The sequence below is a fragment of the Vespula pensylvanica genome, chromosome 24, assembly GCF_014466175.1.
Source record: "Vespula pensylvanica isolate Volc-1 chromosome 24, ASM1446617v1, whole genome shotgun sequence".
Lineage (NCBI taxonomy): Eukaryota > Metazoa > Arthropoda > Insecta > Hymenoptera > Vespidae > Vespula > Vespula pensylvanica.
In genome coordinates this window covers 87,087-109,945 of record NC_057708.1, presented here as the reverse complement: position 1 = coordinate 109,945, position 22,859 = coordinate 87,087, and the positions used below count along the sequence as shown (strand labels likewise).

At 43.8% G+C, this 22,859-nt stretch overlaps 2 protein-coding genes across 5 annotated transcripts; both read left to right on the top strand.

Annotated features, from left to right (window-relative positions):
• Nucleotides 1-2,876: 2,876 nt before the first annotated feature.
• LOC122637118 (proton-coupled amino acid transporter-like protein pathetic) lies at nucleotides 2,877-15,295 on the top strand. Of its 4 annotated transcripts, none has more exons than XM_043829050.1 (5): nucleotides 2,877-3,061; nucleotides 9,258-9,343; nucleotides 12,631-13,038; nucleotides 13,128-13,506; nucleotides 13,609-15,295. In XM_043829050.1, the coding sequence occupies exons 1-5, from the start codon at nucleotides 3,005-3,007 to the stop codon at nucleotides 14,197-14,199; spliced, it is 1,521 nt and encodes a 506-aa protein (XP_043684985.1). In that variant the 5' UTR covers nucleotides 2,877-3,004; the 3' UTR covers nucleotides 14,200-15,295. The 4 variants fall into 4 exon arrangements, with proteins under 4 accessions (XP_043684985.1, XP_043684986.1, XP_043684984.1 ...); XM_043829051.1 differs by lacking the exon at nucleotides 2,877-3,061 and adding an exon at nucleotides 5,789-5,946; XM_043829049.1 differs by lacking the exon at nucleotides 2,877-3,061 and adding an exon at nucleotides 8,512-8,699.
• A 3,985-nt stretch (nucleotides 15,296-19,280) lies between these two features.
• LOC122637116 (coiled-coil domain-containing protein 93) lies at nucleotides 19,281-22,820 on the top strand. Its single transcript, XM_043829047.1, has 13 exons — nucleotides 19,281-19,525; nucleotides 19,603-19,716; nucleotides 19,897-19,991; nucleotides 20,060-20,171; nucleotides 20,243-20,404; nucleotides 20,488-20,697; nucleotides 20,811-20,861; nucleotides 20,989-21,093; nucleotides 21,161-21,378; nucleotides 21,465-21,781; nucleotides 21,870-21,990; nucleotides 22,075-22,159; nucleotides 22,280-22,820. Exons 1-13 carry the CDS (start codon nucleotides 19,475-19,477, stop codon nucleotides 22,439-22,441), a joined length of 1,803 nt encoding a protein of 600 aa, XP_043684982.1. The 5' UTR covers nucleotides 19,281-19,474; the 3' UTR covers nucleotides 22,442-22,820.
• The last annotated feature ends 39 nt before the right edge of the window (nucleotides 22,821-22,859 follow it).

The following is a 22,859-nucleotide window of genomic DNA, read 5'->3' as shown; positions in this document are numbered from 1 at the left end:
TCTGCCCCCCTCCGCCGAGAGATACGCTCGCAAGAGATACGAACGTTCCTAGCAGAGATAGGGTTTTCGCTCCTTCGTCCGTCGTCGATCGGTGGTGGTGGTGGTGCTCTTTCCTCCGTCTCCGAAAACGAAAGGAGAGCGAAAATAAGGAAAAAGGGGAAAGGAAGCGGCGACGATAAAAAGGTCACCCTCGAAGGTCGTCCTTTCTCCGAGTCGCACGACGGCAAAGAGGCGTCTGGATCGCGACTCGGCGACGGGACGTCTGCCATACTCGTTCGATCGCCTCTCGAGCGATTTCCGTCGTCGAGCTTGTCGGCCAGCTCCGAATCTGGAGCAAAGCGTGGGCGAAAGTCGAGCTTGGTCGGGCGTCTTCTCTTTTCGGCGCCGCGTCGCCTAGGAATCTTTCGAACCAACGTCCTTGCTTCTCCTCGACGAATCTCTATGCTTTCTTGCGTTCTTTCCACGTTCGAGCGCTGAAATAGAAGAATACGTACGAAGGCGCGATGCCAACGCACGCTTCGTGTTCGCCGTTCCTCTAGTTTCGCACGACTTTCGCGCATTTGCGTCGGGTCTTTGCGAGGCGTCGCCGAGTGGAAAGTTTTCGCTTTACAATTAGACGCGACGATTCAAGGAATGCTACACCATCATCCGACACTCGAGGTTGGCTCCTCGGCGATCGAAGAGAAAGACGAAGCTTAATATCTTTGTGTATCGGTCTCTTTTATCGATAAGACCGGTAGGCCGATATTAAAACGTAAACGGATTGATTTTTCGATGCGCGCGTATGCGCGCGTCCGTGTACGGATACACGTCCGACTACTATTACGAGATACCCGTTACGAGCTTATCCGCACACACCATTTATTCTTGACGCGATACAGAGGCTAGATCCGTCAGCATTGAAAAGTTCGTTTACGGGGAGACTCTTTCTTTTCCAGATACGATCAGGAAGTTTTTCCTTCTCGAGCTAAATCTCTGCGTCGTTTCCACTCGAGCGGACGATTCGCCGGGATTACTCGACGACGACCTATTACGGTTCTTTAACCGTAAAATCGTTGCGACGAATGTTTGCGTTATTCGCAAAACACGCGGTACGTAAGATTCCTTCGGTCTAAAGTATTACGCGATAGCGCGTATACGATCTTAATGCTGACTTTTCTAAATAAATGTAAACGAAAAGCGTAACTCCGAGATATCCGTCGTCGCATTGCATTTTCTTTGCGCGAGTTTTGCTTACCGTAAGGAAATTCGAGGAGGACAATTTAATTTCTCTCTGATTTATGACGATATTTACTTATTGCCACGCATCCGAGATTCGCCAAGTATTTTACCGGAGAAAAGAAATACAATACGATATCGTTAACCTTAATCGCGAACAAGTTGTGAGATAAGAAAGAAACTTAACGTTACAACTAACAGCGCTTATTGCGGTACATTATAAAATATATCTCGTACGTATTCCCGAACGAACGCGAGCAGATGGAAAAGGAAACTTTTCAAATCGCGGCTACGCGCGCGTGGACGGAAAGATCTCTCTCGTTCTCGCGATTGATGATCTATTTCCGGGCTTCTCGGTTCACTCTTCGTTCTTCGTTCTTCGTTCTTCGTTCTTCTCGACGCAAGAAGAGACGTTCTTTCTACGTTCGAGAGAAAACGCATCCCTTTTGAACATTCCTTTCGAATTTAGCACAAATCGATCCTACGAACGCGATAAAAGACGTTCGAAAGAGATACGACACATCTTCCGAACGAATTTCAATTCGCTTCGACCGATCGACGTATCCAACGGAGTCCCTTCCTTGGAAGCAGCAACCCGATTCTTTCGCGATTTCCTTTCATCTTCTCTGCTTTACTTACGACGACTTTATTCGATCGTCAGGAAAAACAAATCGAATAAAGAGCTATCTCCTAACCGAGGAAAAGATCGACGTTCCTTGTAAAATATCGTTAGAGAATAGAGACGAGGCAATGGGGAAGGTTCGAGGAGAGAAGGAGGGAGTTAAAAACATGACCGTGATGGTTGGGAAGATGGAGGGAGAAGAGGAGAAGGAACGACTGAATGGGGAGAGAGAGAGAGAGAGAGAGAGAGAGAGGGAAAAATAGTTGGTAAGGTTCGGCCGTAAAGTTTGGCCATGAGATAGAGCGTAATCGTGTGTGCGTAACGATCTACGGCGAGGATTAGAGGAGAGCGCGGAGGAAAAGGAAGGAGAGTGGTGGCAAGGCGCGCTAGAGAAGCGGAGAGGAGGGATGCGATGGCAAATGGAGAAGAGGGGTGAAAGAAAAAGAAGGGAAATGGTGGGGGCGAAAGGTGCAGGGCGAAGCGCGTTAACGGCCTCCCACATCGTGGATCGTCATTCTTCTTTGAGTCTTTGCGTGACGCTCGCGGCTACGGCGAACTCTTCTTTCTACGGCTCACTGGAATCGATTCGACGCAAAAACAGAAAAGGAAAATTCCTTCTTTCGACTTCGCAAATAGTCTTCTTCGATATTCTTCGACTTTCTCCCGTTATACTATTTTCGATACGTTCGGATTGCCGTAATCTCTCGATCGTTACTCTGCTCTATTTTACGTATTAAATTTAGCTTTCGAAACGAGCTGCGACGCGACGCTTACTCGCGCATAATACGCGCACATACATATTCATAAAAAGGGAAAAGTAACGCGCGTGCGCGTGCGCGTTCGTCGCTCTAACGTCTACGCAAGTACACGTGCTGTCTGCCCGTTTATCCTCGTCGTCTTGCGTACCATTTTGATTTAGGAGCTCTCCACGAAAGTGAGAACGACGAGTTTCAAGGAGTCGGATCGTAAGGAGGATATCGGACGAGACGAGAGCATAGTCGAAAGAGAAGCGTACAAAGCGGCAAAAGCGCGTGCGCACCGGATACGCTGCTGAGTCGAACTGTAAAAATTAAACACGAGTGTGCATTTATTCAGGGTATTATTCATTGAGGAGGCTCAAGGATAGTCAAAGATATACGGAGCGTTCCGTACGTTTTCGGGAAGATGTCGCACAAGATACAAAAACAAGGCGCACCACCTGTACACGGGGGCAAATTTCAGGTGAGTAGATATTTATTTTGCCTCCTCTCTTCGTATTTTTACGCTTCCGCGTTCTCGCGCTAAATTTAGTCGGACTCGAGCGTTCTTTTTAACTTTCATGAATAGCGTTGCGTAATAGAAAGACGAACGGCGGGGCAAGGAGGAGAGGCGATCAAACAGTCGATTTACAGTAGGTAGAGGAGCTCTTTGTTTATTCGCTTCCAATATTTTAAACTCGCTCGTTGGTAATTAAAAGAAGGAGACGATATCTTTCGATAAAGAATAGGTTTAAATGCCGTTATCTTTGACCGTCCGTTGGCGCTATTCGAAGAAATATTGCGCTTAAACTTTTGTGCCTCGTAACGACGCCTAGGAACAAGGGCACGATCTCTTTTCCTTTTCTTCTTTTTTTCCGTTTTGCTCGCAGAGCGCGCTTAACGCGCCGATGCAACGTAATACGTTTAACGACTTTGAGTAATTATTCGATAAAAATGATTTCTTTTTTTTTTTTCTTTTTCCTACAATCATCGATGTCACGCGATGTCGCTATTGACTCAACCAGTAGACGCTTCTTACCTGGTTCAATGACGGTCACGTGAAATTGATAAAAGCGTATACGTCGATACGTCAGAAATAAATTTTTGTTCGAAAGAAAAAAGTGATTTATCATCGATGCGTCAGTTTCGAGTTTCGTACGAATTTGAAGAAACCGGCAAAGCGACCGCGCGTAGTTTCCCCATACGCCGATTCGAGATTTAACCAACGCGCTGAGACTCTTTCGCAAGTCGGTGACATTTTTGCGCAATATTCCTTGGTTTCTTTTCGCCTTTTGAACGCCCAACTATTCGACGTATCGTCGAACGAAGAACTCGCTGATGATGCGCTAATAAATCGTACCACCGAACATGTCGTAATTTGTCGTAATTGCGACAAAATTGACAACGATCGATTTAGCGATCGATCTAGCGAGCGTCGCGAATGATTAACAATAAGATTGGGAGATTTTTATTCTTCGGAAATAAAAACAAATCGATCGCGCGTTAGAAACAAGACGACTGTTACGAATGGATACATCGATTATATCTCTCTTACTATCTATCGCGAAAGTATACGTAATCGATCGATAGAATTTTTATTACCTTATCGCGGCGTCTACCGATGAATCAATCGCTTCTCTCTGATAAGATATTATCTACGTACGATAATCCCTTTCATCTTCCCTTTTTAATTTTCCAAATAATCGCTGAAAAGTAACGAGCTATTAAAATCACTTAGCCGCTATTGCGAGAGCGTTCATCCTGTTTCGTCCGTTTATCGCAACTTCCTTGCGGTTTGCTTCTTCCTAGGAAGAAAGATAATTTTCTTTTTTTTTTTTTTTTTTTTTTTCACGAAACACTACGTCCTACTAAAAGTAGAGAGATTTTTTTTCCGATAAACGAATAGGTTTATCCGAGTATCGAGCACGTGGATAGAATATGACGTTTACGTAAATTCGTACGGACGAAGAGATCGACGATCGAACGGGAAGAAGCTTTCGGAGAAAGTAGGGAAGTATGGAAGATATAGTCGAATAGAGGAAGATCGGCGAAGGACTTTGCCTCTAGCTAAGATCTCTTCTTAAGCCGTTTGCCATTTTCTCAAGTACCTCGGCTGTCCGGCGTTTTTTCTTTCGGCACGAGTAGTAGTCGTTTTAGAACCGGTTCGACCGAATTCGAGCGGCGAGATTGAGAGACGGAGAGAGAGAGAGAGAGAGAGAGAGAGAGGGAGAGGGGGGGAGAGAGCTTAGGACCTGGGTCGATCGTTTGGCACGACGATGACGTGTCAACGGGTACATAACGTAATCCAATAATGGCCAAGTATATATGTATACGTATGCATCCATCCATCCATCCATCCATCCACCATCCGTCCATCTATTCGTACATACAACGTATACATACAACGTATACATACAACGTATACATACACGTATACAACGTACGTACGCGACGAAGAGCACACGGCTACGTAGCCACGTCATGGAAATTTTCTCGTCGATGCTTTCCCCCTATCTTTTGTATTTCTTTTTCTTTTACCTCAGTGCCTCTGTCCGTCTTTTTTCTCGCTCTCTTAGGAAGGCGCACCTTCGACTCCCCCTTCGCACCTTCGTCACCACTCCTTTCTCCCCCTTCTTTCCGTCCGATCGCCAATGCCTGAACTTTGCTACTCGTTTCTCCCCTCTTTGCCAATGATATTTGTCCCTACCCTTCGGCTACCGTACCTGTCTATCCTCTCCCTCTCCCTCTCTCTCTCCCCCTCTCTCTCCACCCCCCCTCCTCTCTCTCTCTCTCTCCGTCTCTCTTCCTTTTGCAAGCTGTGCGATTCTTTTAGCATGACGCCGTCCTATTATACGCAGTATTTTGTCTTTTTCGCGCTTTACTTCCGTCAAGATATTTACATAATTATCGATCGTAACAGACGACGAGAAAAATCATCATTTTCCGTTCTTCCGAGATCAAATTTTCTATCCTCGCGTATTAATTTAAGCGAAACGACGAGATTTTTTGATCGAGGGAAAACGAAATAATCGATTTTGACGTCGTCATTCGCGGATGTGTACGGTAATAAAAGGTAGCTTGTCGTTGACATATATGTGCGTGCGCGTACGTATATGTATATATATAATACATAGGTAGAATGCACGCTAAAGTTTGGAAAAGGAATGAAAGTAATGCAGAAAAGAGAATACCCAAGCGGAATAATGAGTAGTAGCCAGGGACGAGACGCGACGTAACGATTTACCGTTACTCGTATCGCACGAAATCAACCGGAAGAAATATCGTACGAGATTGGAAAGGGTTCGCCGTTCGTGGAGGAATCACGCGAACGACCGGCACGATGTTTCGGCGAACGAGTTTGTATATTATGTACGTATACGCGTCTAGCAATCGAGGGGGAGACGAGGGGTGCACCGATCGTGTGGCTCGATGAAAAGGGATTGACGTTCCTCCTCGATGAGGCCAAAACACGCGAGTGGATTAAGAAGGTCAATGCTGTTGCCAACCAGTTCACCGTGATCCACGTCGTTCGAATAAGTGCCGGCGAACGCGCACGCTCGTAATTCAGGGGCAAAGGAGAAACGTGCTTTCCTCCCACGCGCATCCCGCGTGTTCACGCCGGAGCGGTACCGCCGTTCATAAATCGCACGCGGCCGACCGTCGGAGGGCGAGACGAGACGATATGAGGATGTGACGTTATTCGCAGATTCGTTAATTGTCATTGCGCCGGATGGCTGGTAGCACGCATTAATCTCGGTCGCGCTCGGTCCACTCGAATCGACTCTTCGTGCCGTGTTGCGTCCAATCGCTTTCAATTCGTACAACCCTGCAACGAAAGGAACTCGAACGCTTCCACCTTTGATCCCTGTAATTTCTTTTAATCGAGACTAAAAGAGTCAGTCGATGAATAGGCAAAACGTTTCGTACGACGAAACTCGAAGCTCGTTCCTTCTCCCTTCTACGATTCGAATCAATGATGAATTTGCGCTTGGAGAAGGACTTCGGATCGAGTGCCCATTCGTTGACCGTTAATTCGTCGATTAAATCATTTGCCAAGCGACCCCGCGCGATCGTTTTCTCGCTTCTCTATTTTTAACTCTTCGAGCATTCTTCGGATTTAATTGTTACCGCTCGAGTCCTTTCGAGACGTTATCTTTATCGCCTTTAGCTTCGTCGATCTCGTTCGTCCGTTCCTCTCCGTTCGAATCGAAAAGAGTCGTCAACACGGCGCCAACTCTTTGCCCGCAACGATGATATCCTCATACCGGAAGAGAAAAATCCGCGATCGTTCGGTCGTTTTACGCTATTTTATCTTCGCGTTATCGCGCACCTTTGACTGCGAGGAAGACCTACGTAGATAAATCTACGGCTCTTTTCTATCGATCTTTGAGACCGCGTCGCCTCGAGGGAAGAGAACGCCACCCTAGCGCACTGCTTTCCCGACGCTTACGTTCGTTCGCGGGATTCGCGATGATATTCGTACAGGTCGCAAGGTTGCACCCTACGAATCTTAATGGCTCTTGTCGCGTCTTGGGCACGTCTGCGAAGATGTAATCGCCTTTCGGAGCTAACGCACTCGTCGTCGAAACAGAAACTGGTTATTTTCCCGATGAAAGTTCATAACGCTTATCTCGCGGCGATCGCGTGACCAGTAACGGCTAAGATAAGGTGTCGACCGTGAAAGGACGTTACGTAACGTAGTTCGCGGGGGAGAATGGAATCGCGTTACGTATCGCGGATACATCCCGCGGCGTCGATCCTATCCGTCAGTCTTTTTTCTTTTTTTCCCTTCTCTTTCCTTCATTATCCGGGAATGGAAGCCGGAGCCGGGAAAGAGATCTTACGAGAGATCGCGCGAGTGAGTTCGTGGCGTCTGTCGGAATTCGGATAAAGTTCCTTGGGGACGTATCGTTGCGCAGGAAAAACGATATCTTCGTCTTACGTTAAAACGACGAAACGTCGTAGAGCTTCTTCTTGCCGAGGCGCCGCGACGTGTGCTCTAAATAGACCGCAAACTCGTTTGGCGCCGCTCGGCGCCATACCGTTCTATCGCGTCGTAGAAGCGTAGAAGCGACAAAATACAGCCGAGGTTATATTTTTCGCTCGGAAAAATCGCAGGTATCCGAGAAGAGTATGACGACGTCGGGGAGATTATTCCTCGTAAGTTTCCGCGCGGAAACGCGAAAGAGAGAAACGCGAGCTCGGGCTGACGATCGAAAATAAAGATCGACGTGGGCGATGACACCTGTCTTTTCGCTCGTAGTCTTTGGATATCGGCAAGAGGAGCTGGTAGTTTTATTTTTGCGTAGAACCGCTCTCGGGGACGACGAAGGGGGAACGATTCTAAATGGATGGTCAAACGCCGAAGCGATTCGATGCGTTCGATCGCGAAGCCAATTCGTTGGAGTTTTCGTTAGCGATCTCGCATATGGTCGGCAGAGAGCGTAGACGCTTACTCACGTGAAGTAGACACGCGTCTATTTGTTCTTCCTATTTTCGTAGTCGTTCGTCGTATATAAAGAGCCAATGTTCCGTCCTCGGGACATTGCCGAAAGATTTGGCAACGATCCGCGCTTTTCTACGTCGCGGTTACGAGTCCGAGCGCGCGAAACGGACTGCCTCCGTTAGAGAAGGAGATCTAGAGAACGATTATCGACGTGGGCCATCGGATCGACTTCGCGTTCGCGCTCTTCTCTTACGTTTCGTCGATCGTCGATCGCTTTTGCCCGTTGATCTTTCGGATAGATCGTTCGAGATTCAAAAAGAAATATGTATCTCCTTTGGCGACGATTCCCCGTAAGGATATACAGATCGCGAGAGTGGATCGAAGAGCCGTCGAAATTCCAGGCCGTTTCGCGGACGTAACGTTTCCAGACCCCAACGAATCCCCAGTCGCGAGTGAGAGTAAAAGTAGATAGATAGCAGTGCGTCTCCGGCGTTCCGAGACGCGTTTCGAGTAGCGTCTCGCTCTTCGGGCCAGATCGAGGAGATCCAGGAGGAAAACGCAAAGAGAGAAGACGAGCTACCTCGACGAAGCTAAAATGGGAAATGCGGATAGCGTTCACGACGTGGAGATGAGCTCTCTCTCCGTGGCATCGAGCGACGATCGATCCCGAATTAGGGTGAATAACAGCTCGCGCGAGATATTTTTATACGGCGCCCTATTAAAATAGAACCTTACGAATGCCGATTCAGGTCCAACCTTTGCTCGGGTTTCGCGGCTAATAATTTCCAACGGGTCGTCGATAAACGTCCGCGCGAAAGCCGTTTCTCGAAATCGATTCGTTGACCCTCTAGCTTTCGTATTTAATTAACGATCGGCCAGCGAGCTCTGGCGCTTTTGCTGCTGCAGTCTCCGCCGCCGCCGCCGCCGCCGCCACCGCCGTCGCCGTCGCCGTCGCCGCCGCCGCCACCGCTGCTGCTCGAAATATTCAACGATCTTCTCGCGTATGTTTTGCTTTCGAATCTCTCGGATCTTGGAATAGCTCGTAGACGGGTCCAACGAACTCGAATCGACGCTCGAGTCGACTTGGCTGGCTGGCTCGCAGTTGCGTCGCGCGACCGACAACCGGCCTCGTCTTTAGCCCTTAACCACGTTGCACAGAGGCCTCGTATTTATCCTCGATAAATTTCTCACCTTTTAATCTTTCTTTCTTTTTTTCTGTTCTTTCTCTTTGCAGAGGACGCCCATGCGCCCGATGATAGCGGAATACGACCCAAAGAAGCACGGTGTGAAAACAGAACTGTCAGACATGATTGTCCTCAAGTAAGTTTCCAAGTTGGTTTACGAAATCGAACGAGTGGTTCGGTGATAATCGACAGTTCGATTACGCTATCCGCTACCACGATCGATCATCGCCATTGCTTTATTGCCAAATCCAATTGCTCCGCGCTCGAGCGAACGTGAGTGACACCCCGAGGATCATATATTGTGCATTGCATCTCGTCATATGTGTATTCTCTCACTCTCTGTGTACCCTTTTTCTTTTTTTATACCTCCTTGTCATTGCATACCGCCTGATCGCTGATGTAAAAAATCGCAACTGTCGCAAGGAACGCTTCCTGTTCACGAATTGAGTCGAATAGTCGCGCGAAAATACGTATCTTTTCGATTCGACGAGCAAACGATTTCTTCTTTCCTTTCTTTCGTACAGAAGTATCGATCTTTTATTTCGACGCAACGAACGAAGAAAAAAGAAAAAGCGACCGTCCTTTCTCAAATTCGACGACCTCGAAGCGTTGGCCCTTTTTTGAACTCTTCGCGCGCGAATCAAACGGAGCGTCGCGTTCTTGCGCTGCACCCTCGGCGTCTTTTCGCGCTCGTGCTTAATCGCCCGTTCCTATCATTATTAAACATTGCCAAGTATTGCATCAGGGAATGCGGCCTCTTATCGGCTATGCGTCATGCTCGATCTTTGACACTATCGCGATCACATTGTTATTGGAACGAAACTTTTCTTGCATCTTCTTTTTAAGGAAATCCAATGTGCGCTTCTCGTTACGTAAGTTTTTGCCGAGTCCGTTTCGTCTTTTCGATCGGTCGATCGATATATTTCGTATTTCCTCCTACGTAACGTCGTCGTCTCTACGCGCTTATTCAACGCGCATAGGATATTGCCTCTTAGATCCTCAGGTATAGTTTTACGAAGAAACGCGCGTTGAAAGATGGCGCGAAGGATGGCAACTAGAACGAAAATAGCATTACGCTGCGAGTCATGAAATTATATCGCTCGCGTAAAAGGAGGGTGCAGCAGAGAGAATTGTCCCGAGATTCTTTCCTCATGAATCAGGAATGCTTCGTGTCGAGGTCATGCGGTATGCAAACCGAAGAACGAAATAGTCTAATTTTAAAGGATAAACGATCTGTCTTTACTGTATAATATGTGCATTTATATGATTCCAGACTCGTGTATAAACTCCGGGCATATATTCGGGCTCGAACAAAGTGCTCTGCGAGTAACAAAAGAGAGAAAGATAGATAAGACGAAATCATTCGACTGCATCGCAGTTGTGTGTATATATATATGTGTGTGTGTGCGTGTGTGTCTGTGTGCGTGTATATATATACACACATACATACATATATATATATATGTGTATAAAAAACGAAAAGAAATACGAATCAAAATCATCGAACGTCTCATTGTCCGATGAGCCGACGATGAAAGAAACGAACGTTTGTGCGCGGACATCCGCGAAACGCGACCGCGACGCGAAACGACGCTACGGACGGACGGACGGGCGGGTGGGCGGGCGGACGGACGACAGACGGACGAACGGACAGACAGACAGACAGACAGACAGACAGACAATACGGACGAAATCGACATGGACGGCGAGTTAATTTTGAATTTTCAAGCACGTACATTCAAAAAAGAGATAGATAGACAGAGAGAAATGGCGCGAGAGAGGGAGAGGGAGAGAGAGAGAAAGAAAGAAAGAGAGAGAGAGAGAGAGAGAGAGAGGGAGGGAGAGAGAACGAAACGGAAGGGAAGAAATACGAGAGGGGAAAAGAACGAATTGGCACGAATTATGCAAAGTGAGAGAGGGAGAAAGAATATGTGTCGTCGTCGTCGTCGTCGTCGTCGTCGTCGTCGTCGTGGAGAGACGGCACGTTTTAAAGACGCGGTTTAATCGTTCTCGGCAAAGTCCAGAGAGCAATAGTCAGAGAGCAAAGAAGGCCTGTTTGTCGTCGTACTGCGTCTTGGCGCTGGGTTGCGTCTTTTGCGATGCAGTGCGGTGGTGGCAGCTTCCTCTGAGCCTGACCTGACACGCGTTGCGTCCGACAAGGACGCAAGCTCCATTCGGAGCTTTCTCGAGACAGAAAGCTTCGGACGACTACGGAGAGAAACTACCGCACGCACCTCAATGGGTACCTATATACCTATACACACCTCTATCTATTTACACGACTTTTTACACGACTTTTTACATGATTTTTTACACATATAATTTTTTTTACACGAATCGTCTCTCTTTACCTTCGCTCCGCCGATAACGGCCGCGCCGTTCTCTATGCGCGTACGAAATTTCTTTCGATAGGAAGAAAGGTAGAGATGGAGAGAGAGAAAGAGCGAGAGAGGGGGAGAGAGAGAGAGAGAGAGAGAGAGAGAGAGAGAGAGAGAGAGAAAGGGCGCGACGCGCCGAAATCGAATCTCTGCACACTCGCAGCATTCACCGACTTTCATTATCGTTCGTAGCTCGCTCTCGTTCGTCATTGAAAAGAGAGATCAAGTTCAGTTCGATTCGCGACAGAATGTTTCTCTCGCTTTTACTTGATTTTTTTTTTCTTTTTTTTTTTTTTGTTTTGTTTCCATAAATCCATCGACTACCGTTCCGCATATGATTTTTCAAAAATGCTCGTCGCGAACCTTCGGTTTCATCTCCGAGCGTTTATTTTTTTTTTCACGGCTTCCGCTCTTTCGTCGAATCCTCGTACTACTCTGTCGCTATCCACTTTAGACTTCTTCGTCCTTTCTATCGAATGGTACATACACACGTACGAGCATGCTTGCGTGGGTTTGTATTCTTTGTTTCTCCTATGTCCTATGCTTTTGCCTCTCCTCCTATTCATTGCCCTTCTCCATATTCTCCTCCTCCACCACCTCTTCGTTCTCCTCTTCCTCTTTCTTTTTTGATTCCTTTTTTTTCTTTGCAACAATGAGAAACAGTCATAGACGCGAATCTTTCCTAAAAGGTATTTCTACGAAAGAACGAATAGAGAGACTTTAGAGAAAAAAAAAAAAAAAAAAAAAGAAAAAAGAAAAAGAAAAACGCAACGTTCCTTACCCTTCTTCGCACAAGCTTGCCGTTTGTCGTGTTATCGCGGCTAGAAAAGAAAAAAGAAAAGAAAAGAAACTTCCTTTTTCCATACGCGTAATACCTATGTATACCTACATATGTCGACATATAGATATAATCATATATATGTATATGTATATATGTAAATGTATACATACGTATAGCAGATATATACATGTATAAATGTAGACTCGATACGACAGATCGTACGCTCTTTTTCTACGATCCCGCCTAAAATTCACGGTTTTACAGATACAAGTGCGAGAAAAATGAGGTACCGATCACCGTGACCAACGGATCGACTTTGCCTCTCGTGGAACGTCCCAACGACGAAGAAGCAGCGCTTTATGATCCGTTCGAGCATCGAAAATTGGCTCATCCTACCTCGGACTTGGATACGCTGATACATCTGCTTAAGGGAAGTCTCGGTACTGGCATACTGGCTATGCCATTGGCCTTTCGAAATGCTGGTCTCGTTTTCGGTCTTTTCGCGACTTTCTTCATCGGCGCCATTTGCACCTATTGCGTACATATTTTGGTCAAATGCGCCCACGACCTTTGCAGAAGGACACGGACTCCGAGTTTGGGATTCGCCGATGTTGCCGAGGCGGCCTTCCTCGTTGGTCCGGAAGGCGTACAAAAGTACGCTCGGCTGGCCAAGTGAGTTTATTTCATTTTCCTCCTTCTTGGCATGATTCCGATTCGTTTCGACACACGATAGAACATATTTACGTCTTTCCGTTCCTCAGGGCCACTATCAATTGTTTCCTCGTCATCGATCTGATCGGTTGCTGCTGCGTATACATCGTCTTCATCGCGACGAATCTCGAAGAGGTGGTAACATATTACACGCAAATGGGCCAGGATTGGGAAGCGGTCAATCGTTTGAGACTGTACATGGCCGCTCTTTTGCCATTCCTCATTGTCTTTTCCCTCGTGAGAAATCTCAAGTACCTGGCTCCGTTTTCCATGCTCGCCAACGTATTGATAGCTACCGGAATGGGCATAACTTTCTATTACATATTTACCGATCTACCGACCATCAGTGACGTGCCGAACTTTTCCAGCTGGAGTCAACTTCCCCTGTTTTTCGGTACGGCGATCTTCGCTCTCGAGGGCATCGGCGTCGTAAGTAGAAATCACTTTCCTCTCGTTCCGTCTCGTTCGATCTTCTCGCCTTTCTTATCTACGTGCTTTTTCGTTTTTGTTTTTCTTTTTTGTTCTCGTCAGGTAATGCCTTTGGAAAACAACATGAAAACGCCGACCCACTTCATCGGTTGTCCCGGAGTCTTAAATACCGGAATGTTCTGCGTTGTCTTACTTTACAGCACCGTTGGTTTCTTCGGATATTGGAAGTACGGCGAGAAAACGGAGGCTTCGATCACTTTGAACCCGCCACAGGACGAGATCCTCGCGCAATCGGCGAAGATCATGATCGCCGTTGCGATATTCTTCACTTACGGCTTGCAATTCTACGTACCGATGGAAATCATTTGGAAAAATATCAGGCAGTACTTCGGCTCGAGAAAGATCGTAGCCGAGTATTCGCTTCGAATATTTTTGGTTGTATTCACGGTGTCAGTCGCTATCGCTTTGCCGTCCCTCGGTCCGTTCATCTCGTTGGTAGGCGCGGTTTGTCTATCGACTCTCGGCATGATGTTCCCGTCGGTCATCGAACTGGTAACGGTTTGGGAACAAGACAACGGTCTTGGGAAGTACAAGTGGAGACTTTGGAAGAATATCGCGATCATTTCCTTCGGCGTGCTCGGCTTTTTAACGGGCTCTTACGTCAGTATCAAGGAGATCATCGAGCAAAAGTGAAGAGCCGTTTGGCAAGACGAGGAGCGATGCGACCCGAACAACAACGATCTTTCGTTGCGTATCACGAACGCCCGATATGTTTAATCTCGCTCGCTCGCGAACGCAATTGCGATCACCTCGTCCGCTCGCGTTCCCATTTTCCGGAAGGAGAATCGCCTGGAAGAATAAGGCCGCCGTAGAAAGACGTCCGGAAAGGATCATCGCGAAGGAATAAAGAAAACGATAGCCCCGACAAGTAATCGCGAGCACGAGTACGAGTTGCTTATACCTTTCTCTTCGCTATCGCGATCCCGATGACACATCGATGATCGCATTTGACGACGAGGACGCAATCAAATCCCCTTCCGCTTTCACTTTTATTCCTCCTTCTTTCTTATTTAGTTGTGCTAGATATCATTCGAGATCCCGTCGTACAATACATGTCGTATGTTAATAGTTCATCCCGTTGCACGTTATTCGATTACGACTTCTTCATTCGGCGACGATCGTCGCTTCGAGCCACGACGAAAGCGTTCGACGGAAAGACAACGATCGATTCGATTGTGCCAATCGTAAAGACGACAATCAACTTCATCTTCGACCATAATTGTAGGACGGTTTTGGAAATGTTTCCTTGATTATATGTACTTTCTCATGTAGTCATTTTCTACGTCTAGTTTTGTCACGATCGCGCGGATTATCCTCGAGACATCCCTTATATCTTCGTGCCGTAGACGTAAAGTTTTGATTCGTTTGAACGCATACACCCATTCGTCGAATCACGGACGTGATGCAGAACAAATGCCAACGTAGAAAAGAAATTCGCTAATACACACGTTCTCTCTTTCTTTCTCTCTTTCGACTTTTCTACGTACTCGAAAAGTGGAAATAAAAGGAGGGACGGTGAAAGAGACGGAAAGAGCGCGAAATCGATCGTCGCATCGTCATCGACGGAAGCCACTGATCTGTTCCTAGTGCATGATGCACGAAATCGTACAAAAGATTATCGATTAATTCTAAGATGCTAATCAAGGCGGCCAACACTGCCGTCAATGTGCGTTTGCTAGTCCGTCAAAATGGAAGTGACGACCAACGAGTGGAAGACGAGTGATATACACAAAACAAAAGAAAGACCAACGCACGTACCTCTGATTTTCGACGCAGTATTAAAGAGGTTTCGTAGATTCTTGCGCTTCGTTTTGCTCCTAACGTGGTCGTACGTCGAGATCGTTTCGAGATATATTATTTATTAGAGTTTTCTTTCAACAGTTGATACCAATGGAGAACGACCAGTAGTAAACGGCATTCTTTCGGAAAGAATAAGCCACGATCCGTAACTTTTTCTGCTTCTCTCTAAAATAAAAAAGACAAAAAAAAAATACAAAGAAAGCCCCTAAAAAAAAAAGAAAAAAAGAAACGAGTAATAATCGTTGGTGCCTTTTCTATCGATACCCATCGATAATCTTACAAGAACGGTGCCATTACACACGATCGGTCATTCGATGAGTCCTACGTATTTATATGTATACACATGTACATATGCATGTATGCGCGTATATCGACGAACAAAATGAGACGCACGGCGGGGCCAGCTCGCTCTTCGAACCAACTTTCCCTTTTCCGTGCGTCTTTAGATATGCGTTTATGATACAACTCGAGAGTGTTCGACAATAATTATTTATGCTAGGACGCAAAAATAATGTAGGAAGGATCGTTGTAATTTTTAGAAAACGTAAATAATACGAAACAAAGGATTAGTCGATGCTATGATGTTGACAATAATTGTAAATGTCGTTACGAATAACTTCATCGCTGTGATTCTTATACAGTATTAATGCGATTTTCATATTCAATTCGATTATCTGTTTTTACGAAAAGAAAAAAAAAAGAAACAACATTGACATCAAGAAAAAAAAGGAAGAAGAAGAAGAAGAAGAAGAAGAAGAAGAAGAAGAAGAAGAAGAATGGAACGAAATTTTGATGGATAAGTCTTTAATCGATCGCGTTCAAATTGCTAAAAGGACATATAACGTGCTTTATCGGTCATCAATCATCTTCTCGATATATCAAGCATCGACTTTTGACCTACAAATTATATTCTACAATCACGCTTAATCGCACATTAATTTAACGTATGGTATGCATGTTATTATAGTCCGTATATAATGTGCAAACACTTAAACGCAACCTTTAATGCCAACTTTTATGAGTTTTTTTCTCGTTTTGTAAGAATTTATCGAAATTTATTATCATGCGAGTAGATTAAATTTAGATACACGAATGTTTTTCTTTTTTTTTTTTTTTTTTGCCCAAATTGTTAATTTATCTATCATTATACTACAAACGTTATGTTTAATAAATAAATCAACTTGCAGATACTTTTCTTTCTCCGATGCGTTACTTTTTATAATCACCTTGTTGTAAATGACGTTTGAACGACGAATCGTCATCGCTCGTTTGATTTGTTCCGATCGCGAGATACCATCTTTCTGCGCCAATATCACCAAATTAAATATATTTTTCTAACGCGATCGACGACTATTTCGAGGTAAATCTCGCAATAAACCAATGAACGGAAAGTGAAGAAAATGCGCCCTTATCGGTATCACGATCGAACGAGTCAAGTTCTTTTCCGCTTGTACCATGTATACGTGATCCGTATGTGCGTAATATCATCGGTCGGAAGGTAGAAAATATTAACGCTTGAAATTTATGACACAGTTCGAACGTCCAGTTGAAATAAAGTACTTTGAGGCGCAACGATAATACGAGAGAACTCGCTGTTCCTCGCCGAGGGATCATCATCGAAGACGCATCGTTTTTAGCCCTGGCTAAATCTATATCGTAAGCGTAAACGATATATACACGTTGAAATCTTTATAATTTATAATCCATATTAAACTAGATCAATATTTACTCGAACCAATGAATTATTAATATTTAAAGAAGGGTAGAAATTATATTCGATATTATCAAATACGGGCAGGCTCGTTCCCGAATCCAGCAAGTTTTATTTCGATTTCATGAAATTATCAAATATAACTCGTGGTGTTTCTTGCATGTTTTCGTTTATCGTACCTCTTGATTCTCTCATGTCGGTGTAATAATAATCGTAATTGCTATCAGAAGCGAAGATAAAGAATTAACGCACGCGCATAGGCAAAAGTAAGGGCAGGAATAGCCAGCGTATAAACATTGTAATTCTATGTGGCAAATACTTTATACTCTTTTAAACAAATAAAAAACGAGAAAGTACATAAAATCGTTAATTTCTTAATACAATCCCATTCAAATCCCAACGAATCCATTGAAGAAAGTTATAAAAATATTAACGACAATATTAACAATTCGTCCTGGAATTCATTGTCTCGCGTGAAATCTTAGTCGACGATTGAAATAACCGCGAAACAGCGTGAGACTCTTTTTTCGCTGGAAATAATCAAATTTTATTCGATGGACGAATCGTGTTCCTTGACGATCGAAAAACTCTAATGTATCTTTCAATACTTATCGTGACATCGAAACGAAAAAAGTAATTTATATGGGATAATAAATAATCTTTCCTTATTAGTGGAAAACGCACGCTCCGCTTGAATAAATTAATCGCATACGATAGCTATCTCGTGTTAATTTGATCGGATATTTTAAACAAATACGCGTTAACGATGACGAGATCGATAACCGATGATAGAAGGAAATAGGGGATTTCTAAAAAAAAGAAAAAAAATAGAAAGAGCAAACGGGCTTGTCCGATCGAATCGATCCAATATCGAGCGCTTACGGTACGAAATCGAGTAGGCGTATTGCGCGTAACGATCGGAAAGTTATTCGCGACATAAATTAGATAAAAGATAAGGTATTATGTACGGTAACATTTCCGTTGACTCTAGCACTCGCAGTAGTTCGGTTCTCTTCGACTTTCTCTCAGGGGCCATATATTACCGTGGAAATTATTTCATTGTGAGAATTCGTTGGAATCGAATCGCAAAGAATCAAAAACACGTTGCTTCGTCGAGTCTTGGACATTTCTTCAATTCTTCGATTCCTACGAAGGCCAGGCGATAAACGCAAGAGATATTTAAGTTCGCAGACTAAACGAGACATATGGCTGTCTGCAGTCTAACCTTGAAACAGCTATATTTCACGCGTTCGTTGCTGCTGTCAATTCGTACGAAAGAAACGGGTTTGTTTAAATATTCTAAAGCAACTATCGGCGGACACGCCTACGACCAATCGGAGATCAATTCTTCCCTTTCCAACAGAGCTTTTACTCGGAAACTCCTCCTACGCACTTTCCCTTTCCCTTTCCCTTTTTCCAAATTGTTCGAACGGTCAGTCGTAAAGTAACGTTTCGAGGCGCGAGCTAAGACTCTCTGTCAAAACACGACTTAAATGTAATGTATCACACAACGCGACTCGTCACTGAACTCGATCTATCGCAATAATCACAAGGACATATCGGTTACATCGTTATGCTTTAGCAACGATCGATCATTGGACTCGACCAACCTGATTTCGCGAAAAAGAAAGAGTAAGCCTCGAGTTTGGATTAATTTCCATCATTTCGGAGATCGTATTCTCGCGAACAGCGTACGACTCTCGGACTCCGGACTCTCGTCGTCGGTCGGAGGCGCGTGCGTCGCGTGTATCGCACGCACGCGCGCGCGTAGATGCGAGTCGAGAAAGATACGAAAAGGACGAATCCTCGAAGGAAAAGTTTTCCAATTTTTTCCGAATATCGTCGGTTCACAATTTTTAGAAATGCAAACTTTTTCTTTGACATCGACGTAATATAAAAGCAGAAATTGAAAGTTACGCTTTTATACTCGCTATCCGTGTCATCGTTCGAAGGAAGATGTCGATCGATATTCCTTTTTCCTTTTTACATTCGTTTACTTGCGATCATCTTCGAGTTCTGCCACAGAATAGTCCTTTAACGAAATAGACAAATATCGATAACTGTTCTTCGATGACTATCGCGTAACGAGATGATTATTATTTCAAATTGCGATTTAAGAAAAATAACGTAAATTTAATATCCTTTCAGATTTCGTTCCGACAATTCTATTCCAACCCTAGTAAAGAAATAGGAATTTTTGAATTTGCCCGCTTGGGAAGTTTTAAGTTATGAGATTGGAAGCACTGCGTCGTAAGGATCGCATATGTTTGCGATCGGTGCGCACGCTTGATCGCGTACGATGACCAAATTTTTCCAACGATGAATAAGTCGAATCTTTTCGATTTTAATTCGAACATGTACGCATCAGTTATGATACAATAGTATAATAACGTTGCCATGTTGAACGATACATCGAGAAAACTGTCTAAAAGTTCAGAGACGACGGAAGTAAGTATTCTTTACGTTCGATCAGTTTCGAAAAGATCGCTTTTTAACCAACGATCGAAAAACCACATTTTCTTCAGACCGATATACGCGAGGATGAAGAACAAACGACAAAGTTACAAGAAATTATCGATCTCCTCGTGGCTGCTGGGTATTTTCGAGCCAGGATAAAGGGTCTATCGAATTTTGACAAGGTATCGTACACGACTAGAAAACTTTGTATTTTTCCTTTATAATTCTCACGACGTATGTATTCCTTCCTAATGAATATCTATGTCGTTTCATTCTGTTCCATTGGAGTTTATATCTCGTCGAACGCAATTTCTTTTCGTTCGTTACGAAATCCGATTGTTTTTTATTTAATTATTATGCAGGTGATAGGCGGTATGACGTGGTGTATAGAATCTTGTAATTTCGACGTGGACGTGGACTTGTTGTTCAGAGAAAACCTTACCATCGGCCAGAAAATGTAAGTAAGAAATAGATTATAGTACGACAAATTTGACAAAGAGATACGCTACCTTTTAATTTTTATAGATCTTTGACGGAAAAGATTGTTGTTATGCTGCCAAAAATGAAATGCCCGTACCATATAGAACCTCATCAAATACAAGGATTAGATTGTATCCATATCTTCCCGGTGATTCAGGTATCGTCAAGCGTTACCATTTCACGATAATACGAACTTACTTTACGTACAACGAGTTGCGATCGTTTCAGTGGTTGATAAAACGTTCTATGGAAATGCGAAAAGAAATGGCTGGATTTGTGCGTTCGTTCGCTATTAATCAGTTTCATAAAAAGCATTTTTTTTCGGAGGAAGAAAATGGTGCTGCGGCTGCTGCAAAGAAAAATATGATGCAAAATATTTTATCGGTTAAAGTGAGAGTTTCTTTCTAATAATATTTATTCTGGATGTTCGTAATATAAAAAAGAAAAATTTTTCTAGTTTTAATACTTTACAGAGGTTATACGAACCTCGACGATTATTCAAGTATAAAGATAATTTGGAGAGAGACGAGGCCGCTCGATTCCTTGGTACTCTTTTGGAGTACGAAGCTAATTTGCACGGAAGTATCCAGAATACAAGCGCCGAAGTAGTCCCTTCCAAGTCGATGACAACTTCCCAAGACGATAGAAAAGACAATCACATTTGTGCGTCAAACGATGACAAGGTACGCATTTACGTGGGCATGTATATATATATATATATATGTTATAAACTTGCAAGTCGGTCCATTCGTCTAAAAAATTGCATTAAACGAAAACTTTTCTTTCGTTCGCGTAGATGGTTGTAAAAGAAATTGCAGGGTCAATGGCAGCTATCGAGGAAAGCTCTGTAAGTAAAGGACAATATTTTGCTTCTATTAAAATCGTATAAAGAAATCTTTTCCTTACAAATTATAAATCGATGTATGGATCATTACATAATCGCATAAAAGTAACATCGTATTGTCGTATCGAAGGATCGTTTAAGCGTGAACGTGGTCGGCAATATCGTCGGGATGCAAGCACAGGAAATCGCCAAAGTAGCTGAGAAATACGCAACGAGGTCGATTTCCGAAACGGAGGTAATTTCTCGTTCGTTCGTTCTTTATTTCTTGATCGTTTAGAACTTTACTTTGCGCGTTATTTTAGGAAAGTGGGGCATCCGACACATCCAGCGCCCTGGCAACTTTGCAAAAACAAAAGAACAATCTGCAGACACGGATTCGTAAATTGACAAAGGAAAGAGACGTCTTGTCGAGTAAAACCTCCGAGATGGTCGACAAAACAAATCAATGCTACAAACAAAGAGAATATCTTGAACGTTCGTTTAAGAAAGTACAAGAAATAGGAATTAACGAAAATGACAGGTATAGCTCGTTGATACTTTTATTCGTAGGAAAGAATGAATCGCGAAATTGAAAAATTTATTTCTTCTATGTTCTTTACGTTGTAGTAATTTTAAACGCTTGGAGGAACTTTTATTGGTGCACGATGGTTTAAGAGATCAAGAGTCCAAGTTTCGAGAGCAATGCAAATCCGATCTTGGTTTTCTTCGAAGTATGTTGGAAGAAATTAACGATGTGGTACCGACGGAAGAGGAAGACAGATTGAAAGAATACGAGGAGCAAAAGGAGCTAGTGACAAGGGCGAGATTGCAATTGGCCAAAAAGAATAGAGCCATTGCCTCTTTGACTAGACAATTGGACGACGTACCGGGACGATCCGAATTAACGCAGTATCAAAGAAGATTCATGGAACTTTACAATCAAGGTTGGTAATTATTCGAAAGGAGTTTATATCGTTTGTCATCTATATTTTGGTTATTTCAACGTTATACTCCATCGCGTGAACATTCTAGTATCCGCCAAACACAAGGAGACCAAACAATATTACACGCTCTACAATACGTTGGACGACACAAAGCTTTATCTGAGCAAAGAATTATCTTTGCTAAACTCTATACAGGATAATTATAGCGAGTGAGTATATTAATAGCTCGAAGTCGACATTATCTTACGCGTTTACGTACGTGGCAAAAATGAATTTTAATACTTTTACGACAGAGCAATGGCATCTACAAGCGGCAAAGAACAATTTTTGAAGCAATTCGAAGCTATCGTCGCGGGCGTTAAACGTAACAAGACCATGGTGCGTAACGAGTCGCAAAATTTCTACGGCATTCCTATGATTTTGATATAAGAATGCAGCGACGGAAAGTACACCTATATACGTGTACGTTCAAAGTTACCGTGCTTCCTTTTTGCGCAGGTCGAGAAACGGTGTGCCGACGAAAAGAATAGACGCGATGCTCTTAGTCGACAGTTGGTTACGCTTATAGAGCAGCAACGTAAATACGTCGTTGCTGTCAGACAGCTTACCATCGAATGTCGTAAGAACGAAGCGTTACTTGCTCAGCTACGTGGCCCATGAATGATTTCTTTTTTCGAAATCGATCGGAAGCAGGCGCACGATGAAGATCCAACTCGACGTGTAAAAAACATTAATTATAGCGTTTACTCTGTTACATTATTATACATCATCGATCGATTATTGGATTGTGTACATATTTTTACGAATGCACACACACGCATCTTTATTATTTGGATCGCTGCGAAATACATGATCCACCTTTGCGTTCTCGAGTACCTTTCGTTTATTTGCTTTTTTTTTCAGCTTGGACATTGGTAAAATTACTACTAAATAGTTTTTCATCGTTGGAATAATCATATCTCGTAAGAGCAGTATTATAGAGAGAAATGTTTTTGTAGTTCTTGAACAATTACAATATACGATAGTATGCGAATTAAAATAGTAAAGAGCTTGGGTCACATGAGCAACCTTCGTCGAA

Bases quoted from the DNA above. Each gene is read 5' to 3' on its own strand.
- LOC122637118 (XM_043829049.1), top strand. From the start codon at position 8,619: ATGGGAAATGCGGATAGCGTTCACGACGTGGAGATGAGCTCTCTCTCC. The intron at 8,700-9,257 runs GTGAATAACAGC...TTCTCTTTGCAG, and splicing joins ACGATCGATCCCGAATTAGG to AGGACGCCCATGCGCCCGAT. The intron at 13,507-13,608 runs GTAAGTAGAAAT...TGTTCTCGTCAG, and splicing joins CTCTCGAGGGCATCGGCGTC to GTAATGCCTTTGGAAAACAA.
- LOC122637116 (XM_043829047.1), top strand. From the start codon at position 19,475: ATGTTGAACGATACATCGAGAAAACTGTCTAAAAGTTCAGAGACGACG. The intron at 20,405-20,487 runs GTGAGAGTTTCT...AATACTTTACAG, and splicing joins AAAATATTTTATCGGTTAAA to AGGTTATACGAACCTCGACG. The intron at 21,782-21,869 runs GTTGGTAATTAT...TGAACATTCTAG, and splicing joins CATGGAACTTTACAATCAAG to TATCCGCCAAACACAAGGAG.